General features: G+C 40.4%; 1 protein-coding gene across 6 annotated transcripts in view; it reads left to right on the top strand.

The window, feature by feature from the left end:
• cntln (centlein) overlaps positions 1-26,191 on the top strand; it is a 256,558-nt gene that overhangs the window by 5,548 nt on the left and 224,819 nt on the right. For all 6 annotated transcript variants that reach the window (XM_062971885.1, XM_062971887.1, XM_008103175.3 and 3 more), the window contains one exon: positions 23,141-23,229. In XM_062971885.1, coding sequence (XP_062827955.1) covers positions 23,141-23,229 — 89 coding nt within the window. Of the gene's footprint in view, positions 1-23,140; positions 23,230-26,191 lie in introns of those variants that run through there.

Below are 26,191 nucleotides of genomic sequence, written 5' to 3'. Positions count from 1 at the left end.
ATTGCATGGAGCACCATTATCTTCCCTCTGGAACGGTACCTACTAATCTACTCACATTTACATGTTTTCAAATTGCTAGGTTGGCAGAAGCTAGAGCTAACAGTGGGAGTTCACCCCACTTCCCGGATTTGTATCGCCAACCTTTCAGACAGCAAGTTCAGCAGCTCAGCAGTTTAATCCACTGCGCCACTGGGGGCTCCTAGACAACTGAGTGGCATCTTAATGGCTGTAAATTCTCCTCCAGTTCAGAATATACCTCCCCCCCCTCAATTGCATCAAGGATATTGTATTCTTCACAAAGCAAGTAGATACATGACAGTGCTTCTTGAAATTTTCTGTATTTTCCATATTTTTATGCACATGTATCCTGTCTGATCGCATATTACCTCTGTCTGGAGATACAGCGTTCCCTCACTACTTCGCAGTGCGCTTTTCTCACCTTTGCTGTTTCACAAGTTTTTTATGGTCCAAGGCACTCTCAGAATGCCTTGGACCTTAATGCTATCCAATCAAAAAGTGGTACCTATCAAACTAACCAATTAAACAACACAAAGCAACTCATGGAGGACTAGGTAGCGGTGGCACCTGCCTTTTGCACATGCACTCCCACACCTCTTCCGGGAAGTCTTCACTGGCTCCCCGGGAATCCTGGGTGTTGCATATTTACAGCCTTCTCTGCCAAATTGCTGCCTGCCTCACCAAACTAAAACAACTACAGTGCAAAATGGGCTTGCGAAGGAGAGAAAGGCCACATAACTACTAAAATAAGGTATAAATATTAAAATTAAGATAGTGTCCCTACTTCGCGGATTTTCATTTATTGCAGGTGGTCCTGGAACGTAACCCCCATGATAAGTGAGGGAACACTGTATATTGGAAATAGAGTGTTGTGGCATATGCCTTAAAAATAGATTTTCATAGATGGAATGGTCTCTGTATTGATGTAGGAAGTTCACTAAAGGATATCAGACAGGAGTAGAAACACACACTCATGAAAACCTATAATGCTGCAAGTAAGAATAGAAGTGCTGAGCTGAATGTAACAAAGTCACACTCAGTAGAAAGTACCTTCATAGTCTCAAATCACACAATTTTAATTCAAATAATAAACTATTCTTGTATGTCTATAGGTCGTTTCCAACTTACGGTGGACCTAACTTTGGGTTTCCTTATCTTGACAAGATTTGTTTGTGGGAAGGGTTGGTAATATTTGCATACCCTCGTCTCCAGAGTTTTTGGACTACAGTTTCCATCATCTTATGAAAGCTGGAAATCATAGGAAATCAGCACCACATGGAAGAGTACAGATTCCCTAATACATATGCTTATAGGGGTAGGGGATATTCTGCTTTTAACACTTTGAGACTTATTTTCCAATAGAAATACTGATTTTTTCATAATTAATGGAACACTTCAACATAAGTCAAAAGTAACAAATCGAAAGCCGGATGGATCCTTTAATAGAAGATAGACACTAGTAAAGCATCACATAGATCTAACGCACTCAGCAATAGATTCATGCTCAAATGCAAAGCACTATTAGTGGAAGAATTAAAACTGTGTGATATTAGATGTCCATAAAACTGTGTTTATTTAACTAGTTTTACACACAGCTTCAGAAAGGAGACAGTCCATTTGAGAAATAAGAACTTAACATTTCAGGCACAGTGACCATAAAGGTCAAAAGGCATTATTAGTTTGACTTGATTCGGATCTTTGGTAGGGTGGCACACAACTGCAACTTTGCCCTGTGAACAGAAATGATTAATTGCAGCTTTGTGGCACTTCCTGTGGTAGCTGTAGCAGTGAACTGTTAGGTCAAATGAATGCTGGGAGTATTGTAAGTTCATTAGGTAAATTCAATGGCATCTGAAACTGTTCTGGCTTAAGCCATGTTTCTTGGAGCATAGGGAAGCGAAACTGGATATTGAATCAATGGTACAGTGTCACACTGTTTAAAACTGTTGGAATAAAGAGTGAAAAATATGTATTAAACATTACTCTTAATGCTACATCATATACCTATTTGATGATGCATGTAGAGATCATTTTATAGACACCAAACATGATACATGTTACCTCTCTTTTATTGTTACTTCATTTTGCATACATGTTTTATATTTGTCCTTTCTGTGCTGTAATATGTTGTAGTCTAATATCTGCCAAACTGGTGGAATCTTGTCCTGAAATTACTTGTTTTCTACTTCTGTTCATGATGAGTGTCAGCAAAGACCTTCAGATAATAAAAAGGAAAAAGGGATCGAGGAAAAATAGGAACCAAGAAACACAGTTGAAAGTACAGTAGAGTCTCACTTATCCAACACTCACTTATCCAATGGATTATCCAATGCATTTTTGTAGTCAATGTTTTCAATACATCGTGATATTTTGCTGCTAAATTTGTAAATACAGCAATTACTACATAGCATTACTGCGTATTGAACTACTTTTTCTGTCAAATTTGTTGTATAATATGATGTTTTGGTGCTTAATTTGTAAAATCATAACCTAATTTGATGTTTAATAGGCTTTTCCTTAATCTCTCCTTATTATCCAACATATTCGCTTATCCAACATTCTGCCGGCCTGTTTACGTTGGATAAGCGAGACTCTACTGTAACTGATTTTTATTTTTGCATGAGTTTTTCCACTTCTTCGGATGAAATACAGTTCAGAAAAAAATCAAAACAAACGGAAAAAACAGGCCAAGTTCAGTTTGACTTCTTACCTCAAATCAGAGTTTATAATGCCATATATAAGATATTAGGAGCAGATGAACAAGTGGTACAGGTTGAGCATGCTTTTTATAGTGGCACATTTGCTTTTCGATGGTTCACTATGCAAACTTTGCATCATGCACAAAACTATTACTATTGTATAAAATTATATTCAGACTATGTGTGTAAAATGTATATGAAACATATGTTAATTTCATGTTTAGATTTGGGTCTCATCTCTAATATATTATGATGGTATATGCAAATAGAGGTATTCAAAAATCCAAAAAAATCTGAACTCCAAAATACTTCTGGTCCCAAGTGTTTCGAATAAGGAATATTCAACCTGTATCTTTAAGCAATAAAAAGATGAGGGCCGGGCTAATTAGATACCAGAATATACCGTAATGAGATTCATATTCTAAATCGGGTTTTTGGGCTTGTGTTGTCTAGAATTTATCATATAGCCAAAACAGATTAATGCAAATAGTTATATACACCAGATTATTAGGACAATTTATTAAAATACAAACAAATTATAATCTGTGTTTTCTAGCTAGATTCTGTCTTACTTATCAAATATAGATCAATTTTCTTATGAATATATACTTGAATAAACATAGTATAAAGCAGGGATAATTCATCACAGATGGTCTTTGTTAATTTTAAAGTTGCTCTAATCCCTTATGTTTGGCACAAGTACACTTCTTGATAATAAATGCATCATATTATAAATCTTTATGAAAGCCTGTGGAACTTTGTAGTAGGCCTTCTAATTCTTTGGCAGTCATTTTTCCGCTGTCTGGGGAGATGTATCTTCCAAAATATTTTCTGGTTCAGAATTTGCTTGTTGCTGCTATGCATGTGTATGTTCAGACATTATTCTGCCAAACCACTGTTTGGTGCTATGTGAATGCTTTTTGCACTATCATGGTCATTATTTCTCCAGGTTCTTCCTGTATATTCTGAATTCTTATGTCAGTTTTGGTATAGCACTCAGTTATATTGGGCTGTTACATTTGAATTTGGATGTTGAATATTTACCAGTCTTCATAGGTGCTAGTTAACTGAGAGTCTACTGTAGACTACAGTTTTGTTTAGGTAGGGTACATAGTACTTCTCCTAACTTTTATGCCTTTTGTCTATAACAATGTAAGATGATCCCTAGCCAATGGTTAGTTTGTTGGATGGGGACTTGGAAGATCCACTTTCAAGTCTCCACTCAGCCATGAAATTTACTGGATGCATTTGGACCATTCACTCTCTATCAGCTTGATCTATCTGATAGGGTTGTTAAGATAAAATGGGAAGAAGGGTGCCATGTATGCTATCTTAGTAAAGGTAAAGGTTGTGTTGTTGAAGGCTTTCATGGCCGGAATCACTGGGTTGCTTTGAGTTTTCTGGGTTGTATGGCCATGTTCCAGAAGCATTTTCTCTTGATGTTTTGTCCACAATGATGGCAGGCATCCTCACAACCTCTGAGAATGCCTGCCATAGAAGTGGGTGAAACATCAGGAGAAAATACTTATGGAACATGGCCATACAGCCCGGAAAACTCACAGCAACCTAAAGGTAAAGGTTTCCCCTCGACATTAAATCTAGTCTAGTCCAACTCTGGGGGGTGGTGCTCATTTCCAGTTCTAAGTCCATATGTCTCCTAGGTCATGTGGCTGGTATGACTGCATGGAGCGCTGTTACCTTCCTGCTGAAGCAATAACTATTGTCCTACTCACATTTGTATGTTTTCATCGTATGTATGCTAACATCGGGAGCTCGCCCCATCCTGCGGATTCAAACCGCTGATCTTCCGGTCAGCGAGTTCTGCAGCTTAGTGGTTTAACCCGCTGCATCACCACGGCCCCTCTTGCTATCTTAGGTACATTGAAAGGCAAGTGGGATACCATTTCAGTGGCAGTGCAATGACTCAAGGGCGCTACAGCATCTTCATATAATTCTTAACAGATTTTTCTTTGTCCGAATGTGTTAAATCGTGTATAACTGCTTTGACTTAATTGTACTTTTATAATTGTGAACAAACTGAAAGTGTATACACAGTGATCTTTAGTGGTACTAATGCTGTCACCATCAGAGCAGTGCATGTTTATGTAGTTTCCATTTCTGAAATACAATTCCTCATCTTTATTTCACCATATCATTCCTTATCCAACTTTGAATATATATGTGGATTAAATTGTAAGGGTTTTTTTTTACTTATGTGTTCTCTAAGTGAATTTAGAGTCATTTGTCTTAATACCTAAAATTGTGATAAAGGGCAGTAAGTATAGCACACTGTCAATACTTCCTGCTCTTTTAAAATAGTTTATGGAGTATATATGAAAAAAATGACCTTTGTGTTAAGGCTGTATAAAATAATGAATATTCAGCTCTCCCCAGAAACATGCATGTAGTCTGCCTGAAACAGCTGAATATCCAGCCTGAAACCACTGGGAGTCTTTTTTGTCTTTGAAGCTGTATGTTTGCAAATGTAGGCTTTAAAAACATGAAACTTTGATTCAAAATTGATGTTAGAAAGGACCACCTCAGCAGTGAGATCATAAAGTCTTCAACACAGATATTTCTACAAGATATTTATGAAAAGCTTTTAAAAGTTTGAAGCAGTTTGTTAGATTTGTATACCATTGCTGTTTCCCTGCAGTATTGTGCTTCACTCTGTTTCTCCTAAAACGAAGATGTGTTGCTATCTTTTTCCAGAGGTTATGTCATGCTCACAGTTTTTGAATGGTTCATTTGTGCTTGGGCCAGAGTGTTTAAGCTAGAAAGGCACCTTTAACAATACCTGTCCTTTTCATTTTCTTAGCAATTTTGTCAAAGCTGATTTTTTTTCTAAATATTTTAGATGATCTGAAGCCTAGAACCTCTTGACCGTCAGTATTTGCTTCCATATACATTTAAAGAAATACACATTCAGAAAACAGCTGCACTATATTTATTGTCCTCAATCCAAAACACTGTTTGTCTCAGGCACTGCAGGCCCCAATCCTAGGTGGGGTCACCTTAGCTCAATATTGGGATCACAAAAAACTTGGCAACAGTAAAAGTTTTCTGAATGCCACCTAGATATTTCATGAATCTGTTAGCAATAATATGCAGTGTTTACAATCTAGAAAATGCTTCAGCTGTACTTCATAAAAAGGAAAATTAGCCTGTTTAGCAAGCCTTGGGCAGAGTGGGGTCATGGAAAAAAATTCTCAGATGGAAAGAGGTCATGAATGGAAAAAGGTTTAAGAAGCCCTGGGCCAGAGGTTGAGAGAAAAACTTCAGATTATCTATATACTTGAATATAAGCCTACCTGAATATAAGCTGAGACAATTTTACCACAAAAACAGAAAATTTATTGAGCCGAGGGTGGGAAATGTAGCAGCTACTGGTAAATTTCAAAAATAAAAATAGATACCAATGTAATTGAGGCTGAGGCATCAGTAGGTTACGTGTTTTTGAATATTTACATAAAACTGTAATTTAATATAAGACTGTCCAACTCTGATTAAATCATTATTCTAACCTTCTTCAGTGTAAATGTGTTTACACATTCTTCCAATAATAATAATAGAGTAAAATAATAAATGCAATAATAATAATAATTGAGTAAAATAATAAATATAATAACAATAATTGAGTAAAATAATAAATGTAATAGTAACAATAGAGTAAAATAAAAATGTAATAACAATAAATAAAGTAATATAATAAATGTAATAATAATATACTACAATAATAAATGGAATAATAATAATCATAAAAATAAAAATAATAACAACAGAGTAAAATAATAAACGGAATAATAATAAGAATAATAAATAGATACATTTATTAAAATAATAAATAGGAGTGCCTGGGTTGATTTTTCCCCAGCCAGGATGATGGGGAACCTGGTTTCCCACTCCACTCCCCTACTGCTGTATTTCTCAGGCCTCCCACAAGAGATGGGATTGGCTTTGTTTTAACAGACCACCACATCCCAAGAGCTGCCTTCCCTATTGCCCTGTACAACGGTCAATCCCAACCGCCAGTTACATCGTAATATAACTTTGCTGCTACCAATCTAAATGTATTGGTCTATGATCACACCATTCACTCTTTCCTGTCCCATTGGCCCACCAACCACCGGAGTCAGTACACAGAGCTACTCCAAAAATGAAGGGAAACTCCAACTTAACAGGCCCCTTCTTATATTGATGCACAGAAAGACACACTGAATACCTGTGGTGAAGTGTAAACAGATTTGTGAAGTTTATTTGAACTAGAACAAGAAGGTTCCTCAGATATTAGGAGAGGTTAGATGCTTAATGGTTTCAGAAGATTATCAGGCTGTTTCCTTAAAAGAAAATGGTTCCTTTGTCTTCCACAGAACTATGTTCATTCACAGGAGAACTAATTAGGCTTTTCAAACCCCCTCAGTCCTCCTTTCCAGAGGTTCTTAATATAAGCACTTTGTCCCTTTGAGGCTCTCTAAAAATGTAGCACTTCTCCCTGAAGGCTATTTTTATTTTTTCTTTCCTCCAATCTCCAGACACTTACTTTCTCCTCCTCAGATTCCTCTCCATCTCTCTCTCCCTGGTACCCTCTACCTTCTGTAGCTAGGCAAAACTCTCTCACTCCCCCACCAATCAGGCACCACTACCATATAAGGAGTGGGCTGTTTCTTCCTCCTTTAGCTTGGATCGGGCCTTTTCTCCCATGGCCTAGATCATTTCCTACATACTAGCCTGGCAACGTAGGCCCATTTTGTTACACCTTGCAATATAGGACTCTGAGAAACCCACCTCTCTCAAGGCATGCCAGACCATGGCTGGGTCTCTGCGAGAGGGGAGAAGAGGAAGGCGCTCTGCCTCTCCTCCACTCTCCCACAGCAACCCAGCTGGGTTGTTGTAAGTGGGTAGAAGAAGAAAATGCTCTGTCTCGCCGCCACTCTCCTACAGCAACCCAGCTGGTTCGCTGCCGAGAGAGAAGAAGAAGGCTGCCGTCTCTCCTTCGCTCTCCCAGCTGGGTTGCTGTGCGGAGAGGTGGGGGTCCTGGCAGGAAGGAATGAGGCTAAAAGAATGGCTTCTTTCAGCCCCATGCCTTCCCACCAGGACCCTCACTTGAGTATAAGCCGAGGGGCACATTTTCAGCCCTAAAGAGGGCTGAAAACCTTGGCTTATACTCAAGTATATATGGCAAGTCCCAGGTCACTGACTGCCTTTTTTTTAAGCTTGATTACTTGGCATTCTTATTTCTCCTTTTACTCTAAGGCAGTGGTTCTCAACCTGTGGGTTCCCAGCTGTTTTGGCCTACAACTTCCAGAAATCCCAGTCAGTTTACAAGCTGCTAGGATTTTTGGGAGTTGAAACCAAAACATCTGGGGACTCACAGACTGAGAACCACTAAGGAGTTTAAGGCAACACTCAGTATTTCACCACCCCCATTATATCCTTACACACCTTTGTTTGGTATATTAATCTAAAGAATATTTATTTGTTGAGTTGCCTATGTCAATGACCAAAGGACCTCTGTTATACAGTTCGTAAACCAATCCAGAGTACAAAATCTACTGCTGTGTTGTTGGACTCCCAAGTCCTATCACCTCCAGCTAACATGGCAGCAGTCAGGCCTGTAGCCGGGGGGGGGGGGGGGAGTTTAGGGGTTCAAACCCCCCCCCCTGAAATTTTTCAAGTTAAAAAAAAACCTGGTTTACTCATGAATTTTAATTGGTTAACCAAATCCCCATGCTAAGTCTATGAGACACTAAAAATTAAGAGTCCCTCCAGGCACTATCTCAAGCAGATATTGACAGGTCTGAACCCGGGGGGCGGGTGGGTCAGGGGTTCAACCCCCCCCCCCCCCGAAATTTTCAAAACCCCTCCCGAATTTTTTTTCTGGCAACGGCCCTGGCAACAGTCAAGGCTTATAGGTGTTGTCATATAATACAATATTTTATGTTGTATGCTGCATTCCTGTCTTATAGTGGCCATTGTCCTTACCCTGAGTTTTACAGCTGTAGTAGACTGAGATCCACAATGCTAACCAATGATCCTTTTACCAAAGCTGTGATTCTAATATAGCTTTCTTACCTCTTGGACCACAGAGTGGTGACATTTGTCTGTAAAATTATAATCCTGCATTGCAGTGAGTTGGACAGTGCCTAATAGATAAATCTGCTGTCTTTAGCCATATTGACTCAAAGCAAATGTGCCAAGTATATGTGTTTGGCGATACTATTTGCATCATGGGATTTCATAGATATTCATATCTTCAAAACAGCTTTGAAATTTACAGACAGATGAACACTATGCAAATATTCAGCATCATTAACAAGTAACAAAGATTCCCATAGGTCAGACTGATGTTCTGACCATTAGCCTGCACTCTGTTCTTTGAATGCAAAATTTTAAAAAAATCTGATTTTCTGAATTGTATTTATCTAGAAAAAATAGTTTTGTTATCTTATGGGAAAATGTATTTGTAGTCTCCACTATGCTGTGCATTTGTTTGGAAAGTTTCATTTGGTTTGCTGAGTTGTGTGAAATAGTAGCTCACTGAAGCTACAATCTATCTATCTATCTATCTATCTATCTATCTATCTATCTATCTATCTATCTATCTATCTTACATACTCATTTTATGATCCAAACAGATCTCTCAAGGCAACTTAAAGACCTTACAGTATATTTAATGGGAATACATTGTTTTGTAGTTTGATGTGCTAAGAGAAAAGTAAAATTTTCAAAAATTTGGAAACCTGGGGAAAGAAGTAGAGAGAACAAAGATGAAAGTATTAAAATACATGCTGTAGTTCTATAATTTAAAGTAAAACTTGCTTTTTAATTGAAAGAATGTTTAATATATTACAGTAGAGTCTCACTTATCCAAGCCTCGCTTATCCAAGCCTCTGGATTATCCAAGCCATTTTTGTAGTCAATGTTTTCAATATATCATGATATTTTGGTGCTAAATTCGTAAATACAGTAATTAAAACATAACATTACTGCATATTGAACTACTTTTTCTATCAAATTTGTTGTATCACATGATGTTTTGGTGCTTAATTTGTAAAATCATAACCTAATTTGATGCTTAATAGGCTTTTCCTTAATCCCTCCTTATTATCCAAGATATTTGCTTATCCAAGCTTCTGCCGGCCCGTTTAGCTTGGATAAGTGAGACTCTACTGTATATGCAATATAGGTTGCAATCTTATATGCCCTGCTATGGAACCAAAGACCTTTTGACAATCAGAAGGTCATAGTTGCTCACTTATGTTGTACACATATATATTGCAGGAAGCCCATTAGTACATATACAGGTTAGCATTTAGTTGGTGCAATACTGTCTTTTATTTCATACATTCGCAAGATGTGCAGGCACTTTTGTTTGATAAAACAATGTGCTGCAGAAGCTCAATATATGTGATGATCCATGGGCCTTGTAGTCCTGCTCAGGACATTGTAATTCCTGATGAAGATGAAAACTTGGGTTTTTTACCTTCCCAGTCTGAACTGGATTCCTCTCAGCCAGATCTTTCCCAGGCAGATCTGGGAACCTTGCACCTGCAAGAAAGTTGTCTCCCAGAAGTATGTCAAACAAGCCCAGAGCCTACTTCTCCCGTGTTCTTGCGCCGGGAGTTTTGTAAACAACAGAGAAGTTTGGATTCAGCTTCGCGCAGGAGTGCGAGGATTGCAGCTAAGAATGTAGCCAATTAAGACTGCTTCTCGTGAGAATCTTTAAGGAGTTTAACATCTGGTCTCAGAGTTTAGCTTTCGTTTCTGATTCCCAGAGAACTGCTTCGGTGGGAAAGTTAGACTCTATATAGATGTTTTACCCGCGTAGTAACTTCGCGGAGTCAATTCGTCAGCCTACGGAGCGAGTTGTGTCTGGACAGCGCGCTCCGATTCAAGCCTCGCTCCTGCTCAAGCCTTGCCTTGCTATCCAGCCTTCGCCTTGCTTCCCAGCCTTTGTTTATCTACGGACTTTGCCTTGTTTCCCAGGACTAATCCTTGCCTTGTTCCACGGATTTTACCAAGTTATTCCACGGACCTTGTTCTTGTTCCTAGTTACCTTGTTCCACGTTTTAAGCCTTGTTTCAAGTATCAAGTTATTTCCTAGCCTTGCTCAAGTTTATGGACTAAAGGACCTTGTCATCTCCCCTCACTTTGCCTGGCAAAGTGAGTGTTTCGGTTATTGGATTACAACTTTGGACCATAATATTTCTTATTGGACATTGCTTTTTGGGACTAATTTTGACCTTTCCTGAAAGGTCCGCTTCTGAACTAACTTTTACATTTGTTTTTATTAACCTTATATATTTCCTTAATAAAGATATTAGTTAGAATCTGGCCTCTGCGTATGGTTATTGGTGCTCTGTAGCTGGGGTCGTGACAGTTTGACTCCGCCACCCTAAGCACCAATTAACCTCGGCCAGAATGTCTACCGGAACCGTGCCCGGTGGGCAGCCACTGAGCTACACCATCAGCAAGGACGAAGTGGATCGCATCCGCGACAGACTCAACGCCCAGGATGGAGAAATAAAGGGCTTGCGGGAGCGCGGAATCCGCCTCCCGGCCATGGCGTTGCCTACCAAGTTTACTGGAGAAGCTTCTAAGGTTCATGTTTTCCGTCGCCAATGTCAAGCTTATCTAGAGGCCCGTGATGCCGAGTTTCCCCAAGAAGACATCAAAGTGGCGTGGGTTTACAGTCTTCTAGACGGGCCAGCGGCCAACTGGGCGACGGCACTGTTCGACCAAGCCTCTCCACACCTAAGATCAGCGCAACACTTCTTGGACCACCTCAAGGAGACTTGGGGAATCGAGGACAATTTGGAGGCAGCCGGTCACAAACTCCGTCGCCTTTTCCAAGGAGACAGACCTATGTCTCAGTATATAGCCGAGTTCCGAGTGCTGGCCCACAACACCGGCTGGAACGATGTAGCCCTCAGAGGACAATTCCGGGAGGGTCTCAACATTGAAATGCTGGAAGAAATCTCCAAGGTGGATCCTCCCCAGACCCTCGAGGCACTCATTGATCAATGTTTACGGGCTGAAGTCATGATTGCCAACAGGAAACAGTGGGTTCGAGGCCAGGGCAGTAGAGCCGGGGCAAAACCCCCCGCTCCCGCCAGCGTTCAGCCACGTCCAGTGTGGAGACCCCCACCGCCAACCCCATACCCCAGAGGAGGCGAGGAGGTGCCGATGCAGTTGGGCAATGTGCGTCCCAGACTAGATGCCGCCGAGAAGGCCCGTCGTCAACGCTTAAACCTCTGTTGGTACTGCGGAAACGGGGGCCACTTCGCCAGAGAGTGCCCAGCCAAAGGGAAGCCTGCCGCCCGTCTTGCGGCGGCGTCCTCCACGGAGACGAAGGCGTCTGAGCCGACTGGCACACAGCCGGCGGGGGAAGCCAACGACCGGGTGTAGAGAGGCTCGCCAACCCGGTCAAAAAATCCATTCAAGAGCCGCCAACCGGGGTCCTGTTCCTTCTCGTGGTCACATTATGGTCAGCAAAAAGGGGACCCGTCATGATCCACGCCATGATAGACTCTGGAGCTACCAACAATTTCATTGATAGAGAGTATGCCGACTCTCTGGGATTACAATATCATGATTTCAAGAATGCCCGTGTGGTGCAAGCCATAGACGGCCGCCCCCTCAAGACGGGCCCCGTAAGTCAGTGGTCGGAACCCACCAGGATGTGGATAAGGGAACATATGGAAGAGATTTCCTTCTTTGTTACCGAGGTTCCCCATTTCCCTGTGATTTTGGGAATTCCATGGCTGACTCTCCACGACCCTAACATTTCCTGGTCCAACAGAGAACTGCAGTTTGCTTCACCGTACTGCCAAAACCATTGCCTCGTAGCCAAGGTCTGCCATGCCACAGACACCGAGCCCATCATCACCTTGCCAAAGAAGTACTCCGAGTATTGGGATGTATTCAATGAGAAAGAAGCCGAAAAATTACCCCCACATAGACCTTATGACTGTGCCATTGACTTGGTGGAGGGGGCCCCGATCCCGCGAGGGCATCTCTACTCCCTGACTGAACCAGAGCAAGAAGCTCTCAGGGAATTCCTAGAGACAAACCTTCGCAAGGGATTCATCAGACCCTCTCAATCCCCAGCCGCCTCCCCAGTGATGTTTGTGAAGAAGAAGTCAGGGGAATTACGCTTGGTGGTGGACTATAGAGCATTGAACAATATCACCAAGCGGAACAGCTATCCCCTGCCCTTAATCTCGGATCTACTGGACCGGCTTCGAGGAGCCAAGGTTTACACCAAGCTGGATCTTCGGGGGGCTTACAACTTAGTTCGCATCAGGGAAGGGGACGAGTGGAAGACCGCCTTCCAGACCAAATTCGGATTATTCGAGTCCCGAGTTATGAATTTCGGTTTATGCGGAGCTCCCGCAACGTTCCAGCATTTTGTCAATGACATTTTTCAGGACTATCTAGACAGGTTCTTGATAATCTACCTGGACGATTTTTTGGTGTTTTCTAGATCACAATCAGAACATGAGAACCACGTCAAAATGGTGTTACAACGATTGCGGGATCATGGACTTTATGCCAAGCTGGAAAAATGCGCCTTTGATCTACAAGAGGTAGATTTCCTTGGTTACCGCATCTCGCCTCTAGGGCTTTCCATGGATCCAGCCAAGGTTTCAGCAGTATTGGAATGGCGGGCGCCAACTAACAAGAAAGAGGTGCAGCGTTTCTTGGGGTTCGCGAACTATTACCGCAAGTTCATTCCAGATTTTGCCCGCTGGTCCGACCCCATCACTAGCTGCATCCGTGGAAAGCAGCCTTTCCGCTGGACTGATCAAGCAGAGAAAGGGTTCCAGCAACTAAAGAAACTATTCACCTCCCAGCCAATTCTACAGCACCCAAATCCTGGAACCCCTTTTGTGGTGCAAGCGGACGCCTCTGATGTGGCAATTGGGGCTGTACTCTTACAACCGGTGGGAGATCACCTCCATCCCTGTGCCTTTTACTCTCGTCAACTAACCACACCAGAGAGGAATTACACCATTTGGGAAAAAGAACTACTGGCCATAAAGGCAGCCTTTGAAACTTGGAGACATTGGCTAGAAGGGGCCAAATTTCCCATTGAAGTCCACACTGATCATCGTAATCTAGAACATCTAAGAACTGCCCGCAAACTAAATCAGAGGCAGCAACGTTGGGCTTTATTCTTTGAACGTTTCAACTTCCAGATCCATTATGTGACCCCAGCCCAAACCAAGCAAGCAGACGCCCTGTCACGTAAACCGGAATACGCTGCAGGACGCAAGGAGACCTTTGAATCCCAACTACTACAACCCGAGAACTTTGCCACGCTCACAGTGGGGAACACCAAATCCACTCCCATTGGTTCAACTTCCTCTACTCCAGGACCCATCTGTGCTCAAGAAATCAGGGCTAGTCAGCAAGCAGATGCCTGGGCGCAGGACCAACTTCGTCAAGGTCTGCATTTTCCCTTTTCGCTTAAAGATGGACTGCTTTGCTATAGAAATCATGTTTATATCCCACCCGGACCGGGCAGGGAAAAAGCGCTTCGTCTGTGTCATGACTGCAAACCAGCAGGGCATTTCGGACTATTTAAAACCATGCATCTGATCCTAAGGGATTTTTGGTGGCCCAAGATCCGCAAAGATGTGGAAAAATATGTCAACACCTGCCCAGTATGCCAGCGCTCCAAGATAAGAAGGGAGAAACCCTCAGGGCTTCTACATCCCCTTCCTACCCCATCTCGCCCATGGGAAATAATGTCTGCGGATTTCATCACTGACCTACCACCTTCCTGTGGATTCACCACGATCCTAGTGGTGGTGGACCTTTTCACCAAGTTAGCCCATTTCATACCCTGTGAAGGTCTTCCCACGGCCAAAGAGACTGCAGATCTATTCCTCCAACATGTTTTCAGACTACATGGATTGCCCAAGAGTTTAGTCACAGACCGTGGTTCTCAATTCACCTCTCGTTTTTGGAAGGCACTACAAAAACTATTGGGCATAGACTCTCGCTTATCTTCAGCTCATCATCCTCAAACAGATGGGCAAACGGAACGCACCAATGCCACCTTGGAGCAGTATCTTCGCTGTTATGTAAACTACCAACAGGACAATTGGGCTTCTCTGTTACCACTGTCAGAGTTTGCTTATAACAATGGAGTTCAAGCTTCTACAAAAGAAACGCCGTTCTTTGCAAACTACGGCTTCCACCCACGTTTCTTTCCCCCTGTCATTGAAACTTCAGAAGTTCCCGCAGCAGAGGATTGGCTGCAGGAACTCACAGCGGTACAACAACTTTTGCTCCAGCAACTGGACCAAGCCAAGGAGGACTATAAACGCCACGCTGACAAACATCGCCAGCCGGGCCCCGAAATCAAGGTAGGAGATCGGGTTTTCCTGTCCACTCGCTTTCTGCCCTCCCACCGCCCTTGCCGGAAGTTAGATGCCCGTTTCATTGGCCCCTATCCAGTGGTGGCGCAATTAAACCCCGTGACTTTCAAACTCCAACTTCCGCGTTCAATGCGCATCCACCCAGTGTTTCACCGTTCCCTGCTCCTTCCGGCGGATGGTGTGCGTCCTGATACAGACCAACCGGCCCCCCCTCCTGTTTTGATGAATGGGGAGGAGGAGTTCGAGGTTGAGGACATTTTGGATTCTCGCTTTCACCGCCGCCGCCTGCAATATCTCATTGACTGGGTAGGTTTTGGCCCTGAGGAGCGCTCTTGGGAAGACGCCTCCACAGTTCACGCTCCTGATCTAACCCGTCGCTTTCATCAGACCTATCCCACCAAACCGCGGCCTCGCGCTTCGGGGAGAGAGTCCCAGTTTGGGAGGGGCCTTGAGGAGGGGGATAGTGTGATGATCCATGGGCCTTGTAGTCCTGCTCAGGACATTGTAATTCCTGATGAAGATGAAAACTTGGGTTTTTTACCTTCCCAGTCTGAACTGGATTCCTCTCAGCCAGATCTTTCCCAGGCAGATCTGGGAACCTTGCACCTGCAAGAAAGTTGTCTCCCAGAAGTATGTCAAACAAGCCCAGAGCCTACTTCTCCCGTGTTCTTGCGCCGGGAGTTTTGTAAACAACAGAGAAGTTTGGATTCAGCTTCGCGCAGGAGTGCGAGGATTGCAGCTAAGAATGTAGCCAATTAAGACTGCTTCTCGTGAGAATCTTTAAGGAGTTTAACATCTGGTCTCAGAGTTTAGCTTTCGTTTCTGATTCCCAGAGAACTGCTTCGGTGGGAAAGTTAGACTCTATATAGATGTTTTACCCGCGTAGTAACTTCGCGGAGTCAATTCGTCAGCCTACGGAGCGAGTTGTGTCTGGACAGCGCGCTCCGATTCAAGCCTCGCTCCTGCTCAAGCCTTGCCTTGCTATCCAGCCTTCGCCTTGCTTCCCAGCCTTTGTTTATCTACGGACTTTGCCTTGTTTCCCAGGACTAATCCTTGCCTTGTTCCACGGATTTTACCAAGTTATTCCACGGACCTTGTTCTTGTTCCTAGTTACCTTGTTCCACGTTTTAAGCCTTGTTTCAAGTATCAAGTTATTTCCTAGCCTTGCTCAAGTTTATGGACTAAAGGACCTTGTCATCTCCCCTCACTTTGCCTGGCAAAGTGAGTGTTTCGGTTATTGGATTACAACTTTGGACCATAATATTTCTTATTGGACATTGCTTTTTGGGACTAATTTTGACCTTTCCTGAAAGGTCCGCTTCTGAACTAACTTTTACATTTGTTTTTATTAACCTTATATATTTCCTTAATAAAGATATTAGTTAGAATCTGGCCTCTGCGTATGGTTATTGGTGCTCTGTAGCTGGGGTCGTGACAATATACAATTTATAATCTCTCATAAATAATTTTGAAAACAAGAGTTTTCCAAGATGACATGTTAATCCTGGCACTACCATGCAAACATAGAGAGGGAAAATAAATTGTAGAGAAACTAAGAAGATGGAATAATCAGCTCCATGAAGTAATGGAGAGTTATAGGATAACACTTGATTAGTAACTTTATAACAAGACTGATTGAACTCTTCAGTAGTATTTCATCATCCATTACAAATCCAGTTCACATGCTCTGAAATTATGGAGAGAGAAGGGTAGCACATGGTTAGCTTCACATTCCAAAGAGTACATCTCCAATCAGTCTACACTGAATAAGAAGGAAGATCTGAAGGGCATTCAATTTAGAACTTGGAGTTTTCCACAAAATTGAGAACCCCAGTATAAGAGTTCCTGATCATGGGGAGAATTCTTAGAACATTTGGCTGCATGCACTTTCATGCTTCTTCTTCAATAAAGCCTCAGTAAGGAGTGTCCTGGTAACTGGATTTAGTTTTAAAAAATTAGCAATTTTTACAACTTTTTTTCAACAAATGTTTAGTAAAAATTAAGCCTCCAAATTTTGCTTGCAAAGCACAAAATATCAAGATAGTATAAAATGTGAAGTTTTGTGCATTGTGGAGTTTGTGAATAATATAGGAACATAGATATTGTCTAGTTATAAGCATGAAGCCAGCATAGAAAAATAAAATGATAAACTTTAAAGTAAAACATAAGTAGTGAATTGATTTACACAAAACTTAGGTATAAAGGATTACTAGCATCAGATGGTTGTTGCCATCTGATGTAGGCTGCCAAGGACAAGAAGTCAACAGTTGTTATTTTCACAGAGAAAAGACTATTAAGATTCTTGTTCTGATTGGAAGGGAAATCAGTTAATATAAATAGCAGCTACTAAAGATCTCGGAGATGACTGAACAGGGAAAGGTTGAGAATGATATAAAACTAGCCCAGAAGAGACAGACAAAAGGCTTCAATCTTTCTCAGAGGTACAGATGTTACACAGCATCCAACAAAACACGGTACCTGGCTGATAAACGATCCAGGCAATATTTGTAAAAGAGAACCTCTGCTTCAAATATGTTAGAAACTATATTTCTCTCCTCACGTTTCACCCACATCTATGGCAGGCATCCTCAGAGGTTGTGAGGTTTCCACACGGAGCCTCCGGTGGCTCAGTGTGTTAAAGCGCTGAGCTGCTGAACTTGCAGATCGAAAGGTCCCAGGTTCAAATTCCGGGTGCGGCTTGAGCGCCCGCTGTTAGCTCCAGCTCCTGCCAACCTAGCATTTTGAAAACATGCAAATGTGAGTAGATCAATAGTCACCGCTCCGGCGGGAAGGTAACGGCGCCCCATGCAGTCATGCCGGCCACATGACCTTGGAGGTGTCTACGGACAACGCCGGCTCTTCGACTTAGAAATGGAGATGAGCACCAACCCCCAGAGTCAGACATGACTGGACTTAACGTCAGGGGAAACCTTTACCTTTACTTAATTGTAAATAATAAATAGTGTAAAAGAATAACAGAGACCCTGCTTGTTCTGCGATACAAATATCTTGTGATTCCAAGCGAGGTGTTAATTATACATCTGTCTATTTAGATTTGACCAAGCAACTAGAATAGTGAAAAAGAGCTGCAGATTAGGTGACAAATGGAAAAAAACATTTTGTCCCTGAGTGTAAAGAGTATAAGATAGGGAACTATGCCTATTTCACAGCATGCTTGTTTGGACACGGACCAAAGTCCTACAGTCTTTTAGCATTATGTATATTCAATTTATCACAAATGGGCAAACCCATTGAAAAATTAGTGCCATGACCTTGAGTTTGCCAGTTTTGTAGTGCTCACTTCGACGCCCATCTACCAGATCAGAAGTGAGAAAAAAGAGCTCTTTATATAGTTGCAAAAGTGTTGGTTGCACAATGGACCACACTTAGCTCCTAAGAAAGTACAACTGCTCAAGCAGCTACAGTTAGCCGTCCACATTCTTTGATATTAAGGGCACAGGAACCCCGTGAAAGTGAAAAATCACAAAGAAATAGAGTTTTTTATATACCTGAGAGAACACCTCTAGACATTTCTACGTCTTCCAGCACAACTCTGTGGTTACCTTCCACTAGAAGTTGACCAGAAAAGTGCATTGGAGGACCTCTAAATTTCTAGAGATATTCTAAATCAAGTCCATGAATAATTAAATCCTCAAAAATTAAAACTGTAGATATAGAATTATGACTTTATTTAATGTAAGGCCTCAATAGGTGTCTGGTTATGAGGCTAAATGACAACTTCTCATTTTCCCTTTTTCTTCAGTGTGACTTTTAAAAGGCAATTGAAAGCTTTAGGTTCCATGTTAAAATAAGTAAAGTGTATTGCTACATCCAAAATCAGGGGGAAAATGATTAGTTTAAAGTTGTTTAAGAAAACAAACCAAGTTAAAAATGTGGGTTATGAAGCTGCCTTACCAAAAACTGTATTTAAGATTGATTAAGTATAGTTTTGTTTGCAAATGTAACAATAAACCACAGTTAAATGAAAATGGAAGCAAAAACTACTACTTGTGGTTATATTAAAGCAGAGGAGAAAGAAAGAGTAAATGTGCCCAAGGCTAATGCAGTTCGCATGCTAAGCCATAGTCTAATTTCTAATAGTGGAAATTGGTATTATTTTCTACCTCTGATCTATACTTGATTTTATACTTCTGGTTTCTTTAGCTATTTGTTTATTTAGTCTTGTACTTTAGTTTTTGTTAGGCTTGTTATTTAGAATATTTTTGACCAAGAGATGGGGATAAAAATGCTATCAATAAGTTATAGGTATACCTTTATATGCTTTTAAGCTGGTCTAAAATAATGTGGTAGGCCAAGAAACTGTCATGCTGTGAGACAAAGAAAAAGATTGCGAGCTCAAAGTACCCATGAATCAGGGTGAAAAAGCCTTCTATACCTAGTCCTTCTTGTAGTCACTAATGATAATTTCACAATGACTTTGCATCTAGTGAAATTGGATGCAGCAGAATTACCCATCCTCACGAAAGATCTGCTCAGAATAGTGACTCTTACAGATCCTAGTGACTGAGGGTCTGTCTATACTGATTATTTAATACAGCCCTAAGCTGACTTGAAACTGTGGTGGCCACAGAACTCACACCACTAATGAGCCCTGCAGTATGGATTATAGGGGATACAGTGTGTTACAAAATGATGTAGGAAAGTCTGAAATAAGCTCTTAATGTTCCCAATATATCCTAGATACAGGGCAAAATCAGCTCTGATCAATGCGAACTGCATTGTAGGCCCCTGCCCCTGCTAAACACAGTATAGAGTCCAGAACGGGGCTGCCAAAATATGCCCTGGGCATGGCTGGGCAAGAGGGGGTAAACAACTCCCTCTGAAAGGTAGTTGATTATCTTCACTCTTAATTGTCATTTCCCTTTTTTTCACCCATGTGTCTCTGGAGTGCTGGTGTACATCTCTCCTGGAAATGGAAAGGAAACATGCACAGTGGTTTGACGCCATCTTCCCTGTTCAAACCCGTTCCAGGCAATCTAATCACGCGTATAGTGAAACTACTTCCTACCAAACGGGTTGCAAGCTGAATTATAATGTCAGAGTAGACATGCCCTAAGCTTTCCTGAGAGAGTAGGCCATTCCTGTGCCTATGTGATGAGATTTTAAGGAGAAAGTGCCTCTCGTTTTAATTTTTTAAAGTTTCTTTCATTAGCCATCAGAAGCATTGAAAATTCTGCTTTAGTATCTGTTGAAAACTTTTGAAGATTCAAAGGCCGAGAGCTGAATACTTCCTTGCTTACAAACAGAAGCCTCAGACAAATGTTTACTTTACCTTTTCATAGTATGTGCAGTTTGGATCTGTTTGTGTCTATACTTTTATATATCACATGTGGAAATCTGCATTGTTCCTATTATGACACAACCACATTCAGTATCATGGATCAGAGGCTGGGTTGTTCTGCATTTCCATATGTCTGGTAACATGACGATGATGAGGTATAATTATTTTCACTCTTGACTGAAGCAAAATCCCATTGTCTCTCTCTTTCATAACTGTCACTTTTTCAGTGTGAGGCCTGACCTGCAATCATTGCAGATGCTTTGCTGCTCTGGGAAGAGCATCTCACTTTCAATATAGTTCCCAAAGCACTCTAAATATTTATGTTTTATACATCTCTCTTTCCAGCCTCCCCACACGCTCCCAAAGTGAGCAGCTTCTTTTGCTGACATACAGTGATGGTATGAGTAATTTTATTTTTAATGAGGAAATTTGGGGAAACTTCCAAATGACATCTGTATTCTGTCCTGTACATTGAGGTGCTCAGCTGCTGAAGGTACACTTCTGCTGACCTCTATGCGCTATTAACATACGCAGAGCAGGCAGAACACTCCTTGGGTACGCGGAGATTGATATATCCCAGTCTTTGACAGCTGTACAGTTGGGTCTCTGTGCCAGATTCAGACTAGCTGTGCAATCTTGTTTCAGAGAAAATTAGCAGACTCTCAAAGCCATTTAGAAATTTATCTTACCAAGTGGTACAAGGAGTTTTTTTTAAAGTTTTTAAAACTTGTTATTCTGAAGATGGCAATAATTATTACTGTTCCTGTAACATCAAATGTTTAGGATAAGATGAATCATATTTAATGGCATGAATCTGGGATATTTTTAGTTAGAAAACATAGAAGTTTATTATGGAGTTCCAATGCCTCAATCTATATATTAGGCAAATGACTTTTTAAAACTTCCTAGAGTTTAGTGTTGCATCTGGGAACCATGTCTCCTGATATTGATTTTTTGACAGACTGTGAAGAGATTGTGCATGATCCTTATGCATATTTATCTTAGTATGCACTGTTTACATGTGGCACAAGCATGTTGCTGGCAGAGGATTGAGGCACTTGGACACGTTGGCATTGGGGTGAGGGACGTTTACGTAGCCTTACTATCTTCTTTACACATTATTTGGATGCATGGGGTTTGTCTCACATGAGCCACAAAATATGTTCCCTGATTAGTTTTGCCAAAGTAATTTCCTTTTTCCAAAAACATCTGGTTTGCGGAGGCTAATTCAGATTGGGAATATGTTGCAGAATAAGTCTTATCCTTTCTTCTTCCCTATGAGCTTGGTGATTCACACATATGGGTTGCTTTGGGCCCTATGCAGAGCTTTTTGGTAACTTTTAGAGAAAGCAAACCTCCTTTTGGTGGTAACCCCATCTTGCTCTAATGGAGTGGTTCCCAAACTTATTTGGCCTACCACCCCCTTTTCAGAAAAAATATTACTCAGCGCCCCCTGGAAATTAATTTTTTAAAAACTTTGATAGCAATTAAACAGAAAGATATATGTATTAATGTATTAATTAAAGGGGATCTCTGCAGCGCCCACCAGGGGGCGGTAGCGCCCACTTTGGGAATCACTGCTCTAATGCATACATGTTTTTGCTCTTTTTCAGTTTCTTTTCACCTACTGTAGTAGTAGCAGAATCATGTTTTAATTTCTCTCTTCACAGAGATTGTTAAATGAATTTTCTTGTTGTTTTTCTTTGTTCATAATTTTTGTCTGTTTTTCATACTTAACTGTTTGTATTTGAATTTCTTATTCTTCACTATTTTTTCTCTTTTGTATTTCTGGGAGCTCTTAAGTCCATGGCATCGAAAGCATGCAGCCACAATATTGATGGGATTTGTTTCTCCAGTATTGCCACCGTATACTACTTTTTTACTCATTGTCTTTCCCCCTGTGACTGGTTTGTTTGATTTTGAGTGAACATATGACAGTCCTCTAAATTGTAGCTTGCCACAAGTGCTTTCATTTTTTTAAAGGGAAGAGAAAATGCACAATTGTGTTACTACCCCATTTGGTTTTTAGAAGTCATAGTGGAAAGTTATTTATTCCTAAACTGATTTGGAAAAAAAGTAAAGTAGGAATGACAGGAGATAGCAATACAAAGTGATAGAATTGCCTTTAGGCAAAGATTTCTAGGTGCTTGTGTTTGGTATAGGAAAGACAAAAGCACTGGGCATGTAAGGAGATCAGTTGGAACAAGTCCCTTTAACTGTCTAATAGCTAAAATAGCAATTTACAGCTTGATGAAAGTGCCACCGGTAGGCTGAACCAGAAATAGGCCCATGTTTGGTCCCTATCAAAGAGGAGTAGAGGAAAGAAGTAGGGACACATGAGCTGATGGTCCCTTGTTATGGAAAGAGGGAACAATCAAAAGATTTGGAGGGTAAAGGATTTGGAAACATGTAAGCAAGGGAGTATTTGCTTTTTAGGCCTAATCCTGTAATGTTCATTTTCATTATACAGAAAGACCAATTATTCCTTACATTGTGCTTATATTGACCTTCTGGTGCTATAACAGAATACCCATACTTAGTAAATGTCCCTTCTGTGCAATTCTTAAAAATATAGTTGGAGGTGTAGTTATTTCTCTCTCTCCATGCAGAAGTGTGAGAAAGGTACTCTGAACCATCAAGTCACTGAATAATTTGGTACAATAAGTGTTTAAAATGGCTAATGCTGATGTATGAATCTATTAAACTGTTTAATTTTCCATTTATTTCCCAAGGCTGATAAAGAATTTGTGTGGTCTTTATGGAAACGTCTCCAGGTTGCAAACCCAGATCTTACACAAGCAGTCAGCTTGGTTGTTGAAAGGTAAGTTAGATGGTTTGAGAACAATTATTCATTTTGTACATGGGCTTGTGTTTCTCCATTTTGTTTCTTTAATTTCTTGAAGTCTTGCTCTTTGCTGATTTAAAAATTGTTTGTCTTTTCCCTCCCAAGAAAATGCTTATATATGTTCCACTTAACTTAGAAAAATGATTTCTGACTCTTTATGTATTAATATATTAACATAATTTATTATTTTATTATTTCTACAGGGAAAATGACTTTTAGTAGGCAGATTTACTGCTTTCACACATCAACACTAACAATTTAAAGATCTTAAAAAACTATATCACTCTTGAAAATTTGTTCCATTCTCACAACTGTATAAGTATGTTTTAAACCTCAGACTTTATTCTGTTATAGTAGTATACCTAACCGGTCAGTTAAACTAGTACAACCTCAAACGTCTGCTATATACTTGTAGCAAATATGGCTGCTTATGATAAAATTAAGGAACAAGAAAATAGGCACACATACTGTAGCTATTCTTAAACATTGAAGAATGATGTGTACATTACAATACAACCTTATTACATCTGTAGTGTAGACTACGACCCATTGAGTACATCAAGGTTAGTTCAAGTACAGATTTTGGCTGAAAAATGTAACTATTTCCCATAACAGATAGAAGTTATAGACTTATGATTCAGAAAGGCAACTATTCCAATAATATAGTAGCTTACACAAAACCTTTTTTGAGTGTGGGTACAAAACATTGCAAAAGATGAAGTCTGGCAAACTACAGTAGATACTTAGAAATATGGAAGAACACTGGGGCAATATTTGCTGTTGTGTGCCTTTAAGACATTTTTGATGTCTTGTGACCCTAAAGCAAATGTATCATAGCGTTTGCTTTAAACTATTGGTTTTGAAGAGGTTTGCGATGGCTGCTCTCTGAGGCTGAGAGAGTGTGACTTGCCTATGATTAACCAGTGGGTTTCATGGCTGAGTGGAGAACCAAACCCTGGTTCCTGGGGTCATAGTTCAGCTCTCAGACTCACTACACTACTTTCCTATATAATGTCTACAGCAAGAGATATATAGAATACCAGAACCTCTGTTGTGTCATTATTCTGTTTTATCTATTTAACAAGGAAAACCATGATGTTGCAAAACAAAGGAAGCTTAAATTTAAAGCAAAAATATTTGACAGGTACAGATATTTAGTCTAATCATTTTATTTAATCAGTTAATGTTGCAGTAGGGTATTATTTGCAATCCTTTTAAAATATTTTCTTCTGTGAAGTATTCTAATTGAGCTGTGGTAGTTGAAAAATCTTTTGAGGAAATAATACCTTTGTACTGGTTGATATGGGAATATTTAACAACAAACAAAGGAAAGTAACTTTTCCCTTTCAGAATACTTTCATGTTTCCAAACTGGGATTGAACTGCCCTAAAAATTTCAAAACGAAACTGGAACCTCATTGCCTTCAGTATTTATTCCTGAGATACACGGAACAGTTTTCTCTTTTCAGCATTTGTTGTAGTTCTTATTTGGTGACTGTAACTACTTTCTCTGTTTTAATATTCAGGTACAAACAAAAATATCTTTACTGTGCAAATGAGAAAAGCCTTTGGGATATATTAAAGCCTCCAGGTATTTTCAAACAAGCCATTGTGAAAGTATATCCATGCTAGTGTTCTTTCCAACTACTTTAAATACTATTGATCTCTAAATTATGTAAAAAAAGGTGTATGCTATTTCTAGTTCATTTGCCTTTTGAAACTTTTAAAAATAAATTAAGCACAAATAAATACTTAATCAGTATTTTTGAATACCTGTGTTTATCAGGTAAAATGTGGAAGCATTTCATGTAGTAAATGTTTCTAGCTGGAGAAAAGCTTTGAGATTAACTCTAAAACTGCTTGGAAGGCCTTTTCTTGAACATTTTATAGCTGGCAAAGACTTGGGATATGATAACTGAAACATTGTTTTTATGCAAGCTAGGGATAAACTGAGATGTTTTCATGTATGGATCCCATAATTAGATGGAGGATCACGCGAGATGTGGAGGCAGCACAATCTGTTTTGTCAGCAAGGTTATCTCATATATATCTCTCTCATACCATAGCTATATCTATATCTCAAGGTAAAGTTACTGAGGCTGAGTTCTGTCATACTGCTGCCCCTTACCCCATTTCTTCCTGTTCAGTGTAGTATTGATGTCCCATTAAGTGTGTTACCAAACTAGCCATTAGACTTTTGCATGTCAATGACAGCCATCCTGGCTACTGATACAGAGGACTATGAATCTGATTCATAATTGGGAACCCCCCACATTGGAATTCTAGATGCAAGGGGTGTAAAAGGTTTCACTGTCACAATATTTGGAAAGATTACTGCAGTAAACATTTTATTTCTTGTCCAGTGAGATGATGGACTCACCGCTGTCTTGCAAAGCCACATATTTTCATATCAGCATTTTCTCTGATCACAAGAGAATTATGTTTTGTCCTCAGTAACTATGTTTAACGTTTCATGTAAAAAAACTGGCCTAGTTACTCTTTCAAAGGCATTTACAAAGTATACTGCAGTAGTCACTGATTATATCTGTCAGGGAATAATGTATTGCCAACATGCATTGCATATACTACTGAATGTTGGTGGTCACTTCTCATAATTTTCTCTGATTGACAGCATAGGCGTTTGCGTTAACTGACAAATATTTCTTGGATGATCCTCAGATCATTTGGTGTATCAGAGCCAACATTACCTCAAGAACAGCAAATGTTTTCCTCCTATTCACTTTTGGTTCGAAAAAAGCCTTCTTAGGCCTAACACTTACTCCTTAAGGGGGCAAAAAATCAGATTTAAAGATAGGAATAGAAGCTCCCTGAGATCTTAAATTATGCCTTGGGGTTACATGTAGTTCACAGGCCACACGTTTCCTCATCAATGGATTAGGAAATGGAACATTCCATCCTTGACTACCATTCATCTAGTA

Source organism: Anolis carolinensis, chromosome 2, assembly GCF_035594765.1.
Source record: "Anolis carolinensis isolate JA03-04 chromosome 2, rAnoCar3.1.pri, whole genome shotgun sequence".
NCBI classification, from domain to species: Eukaryota; Metazoa; Chordata; class Lepidosauria; order Squamata; family Dactyloidae; genus Anolis; species Anolis carolinensis.
This window is presented reverse-complemented; position numbering and strand designations above follow the sequence as displayed.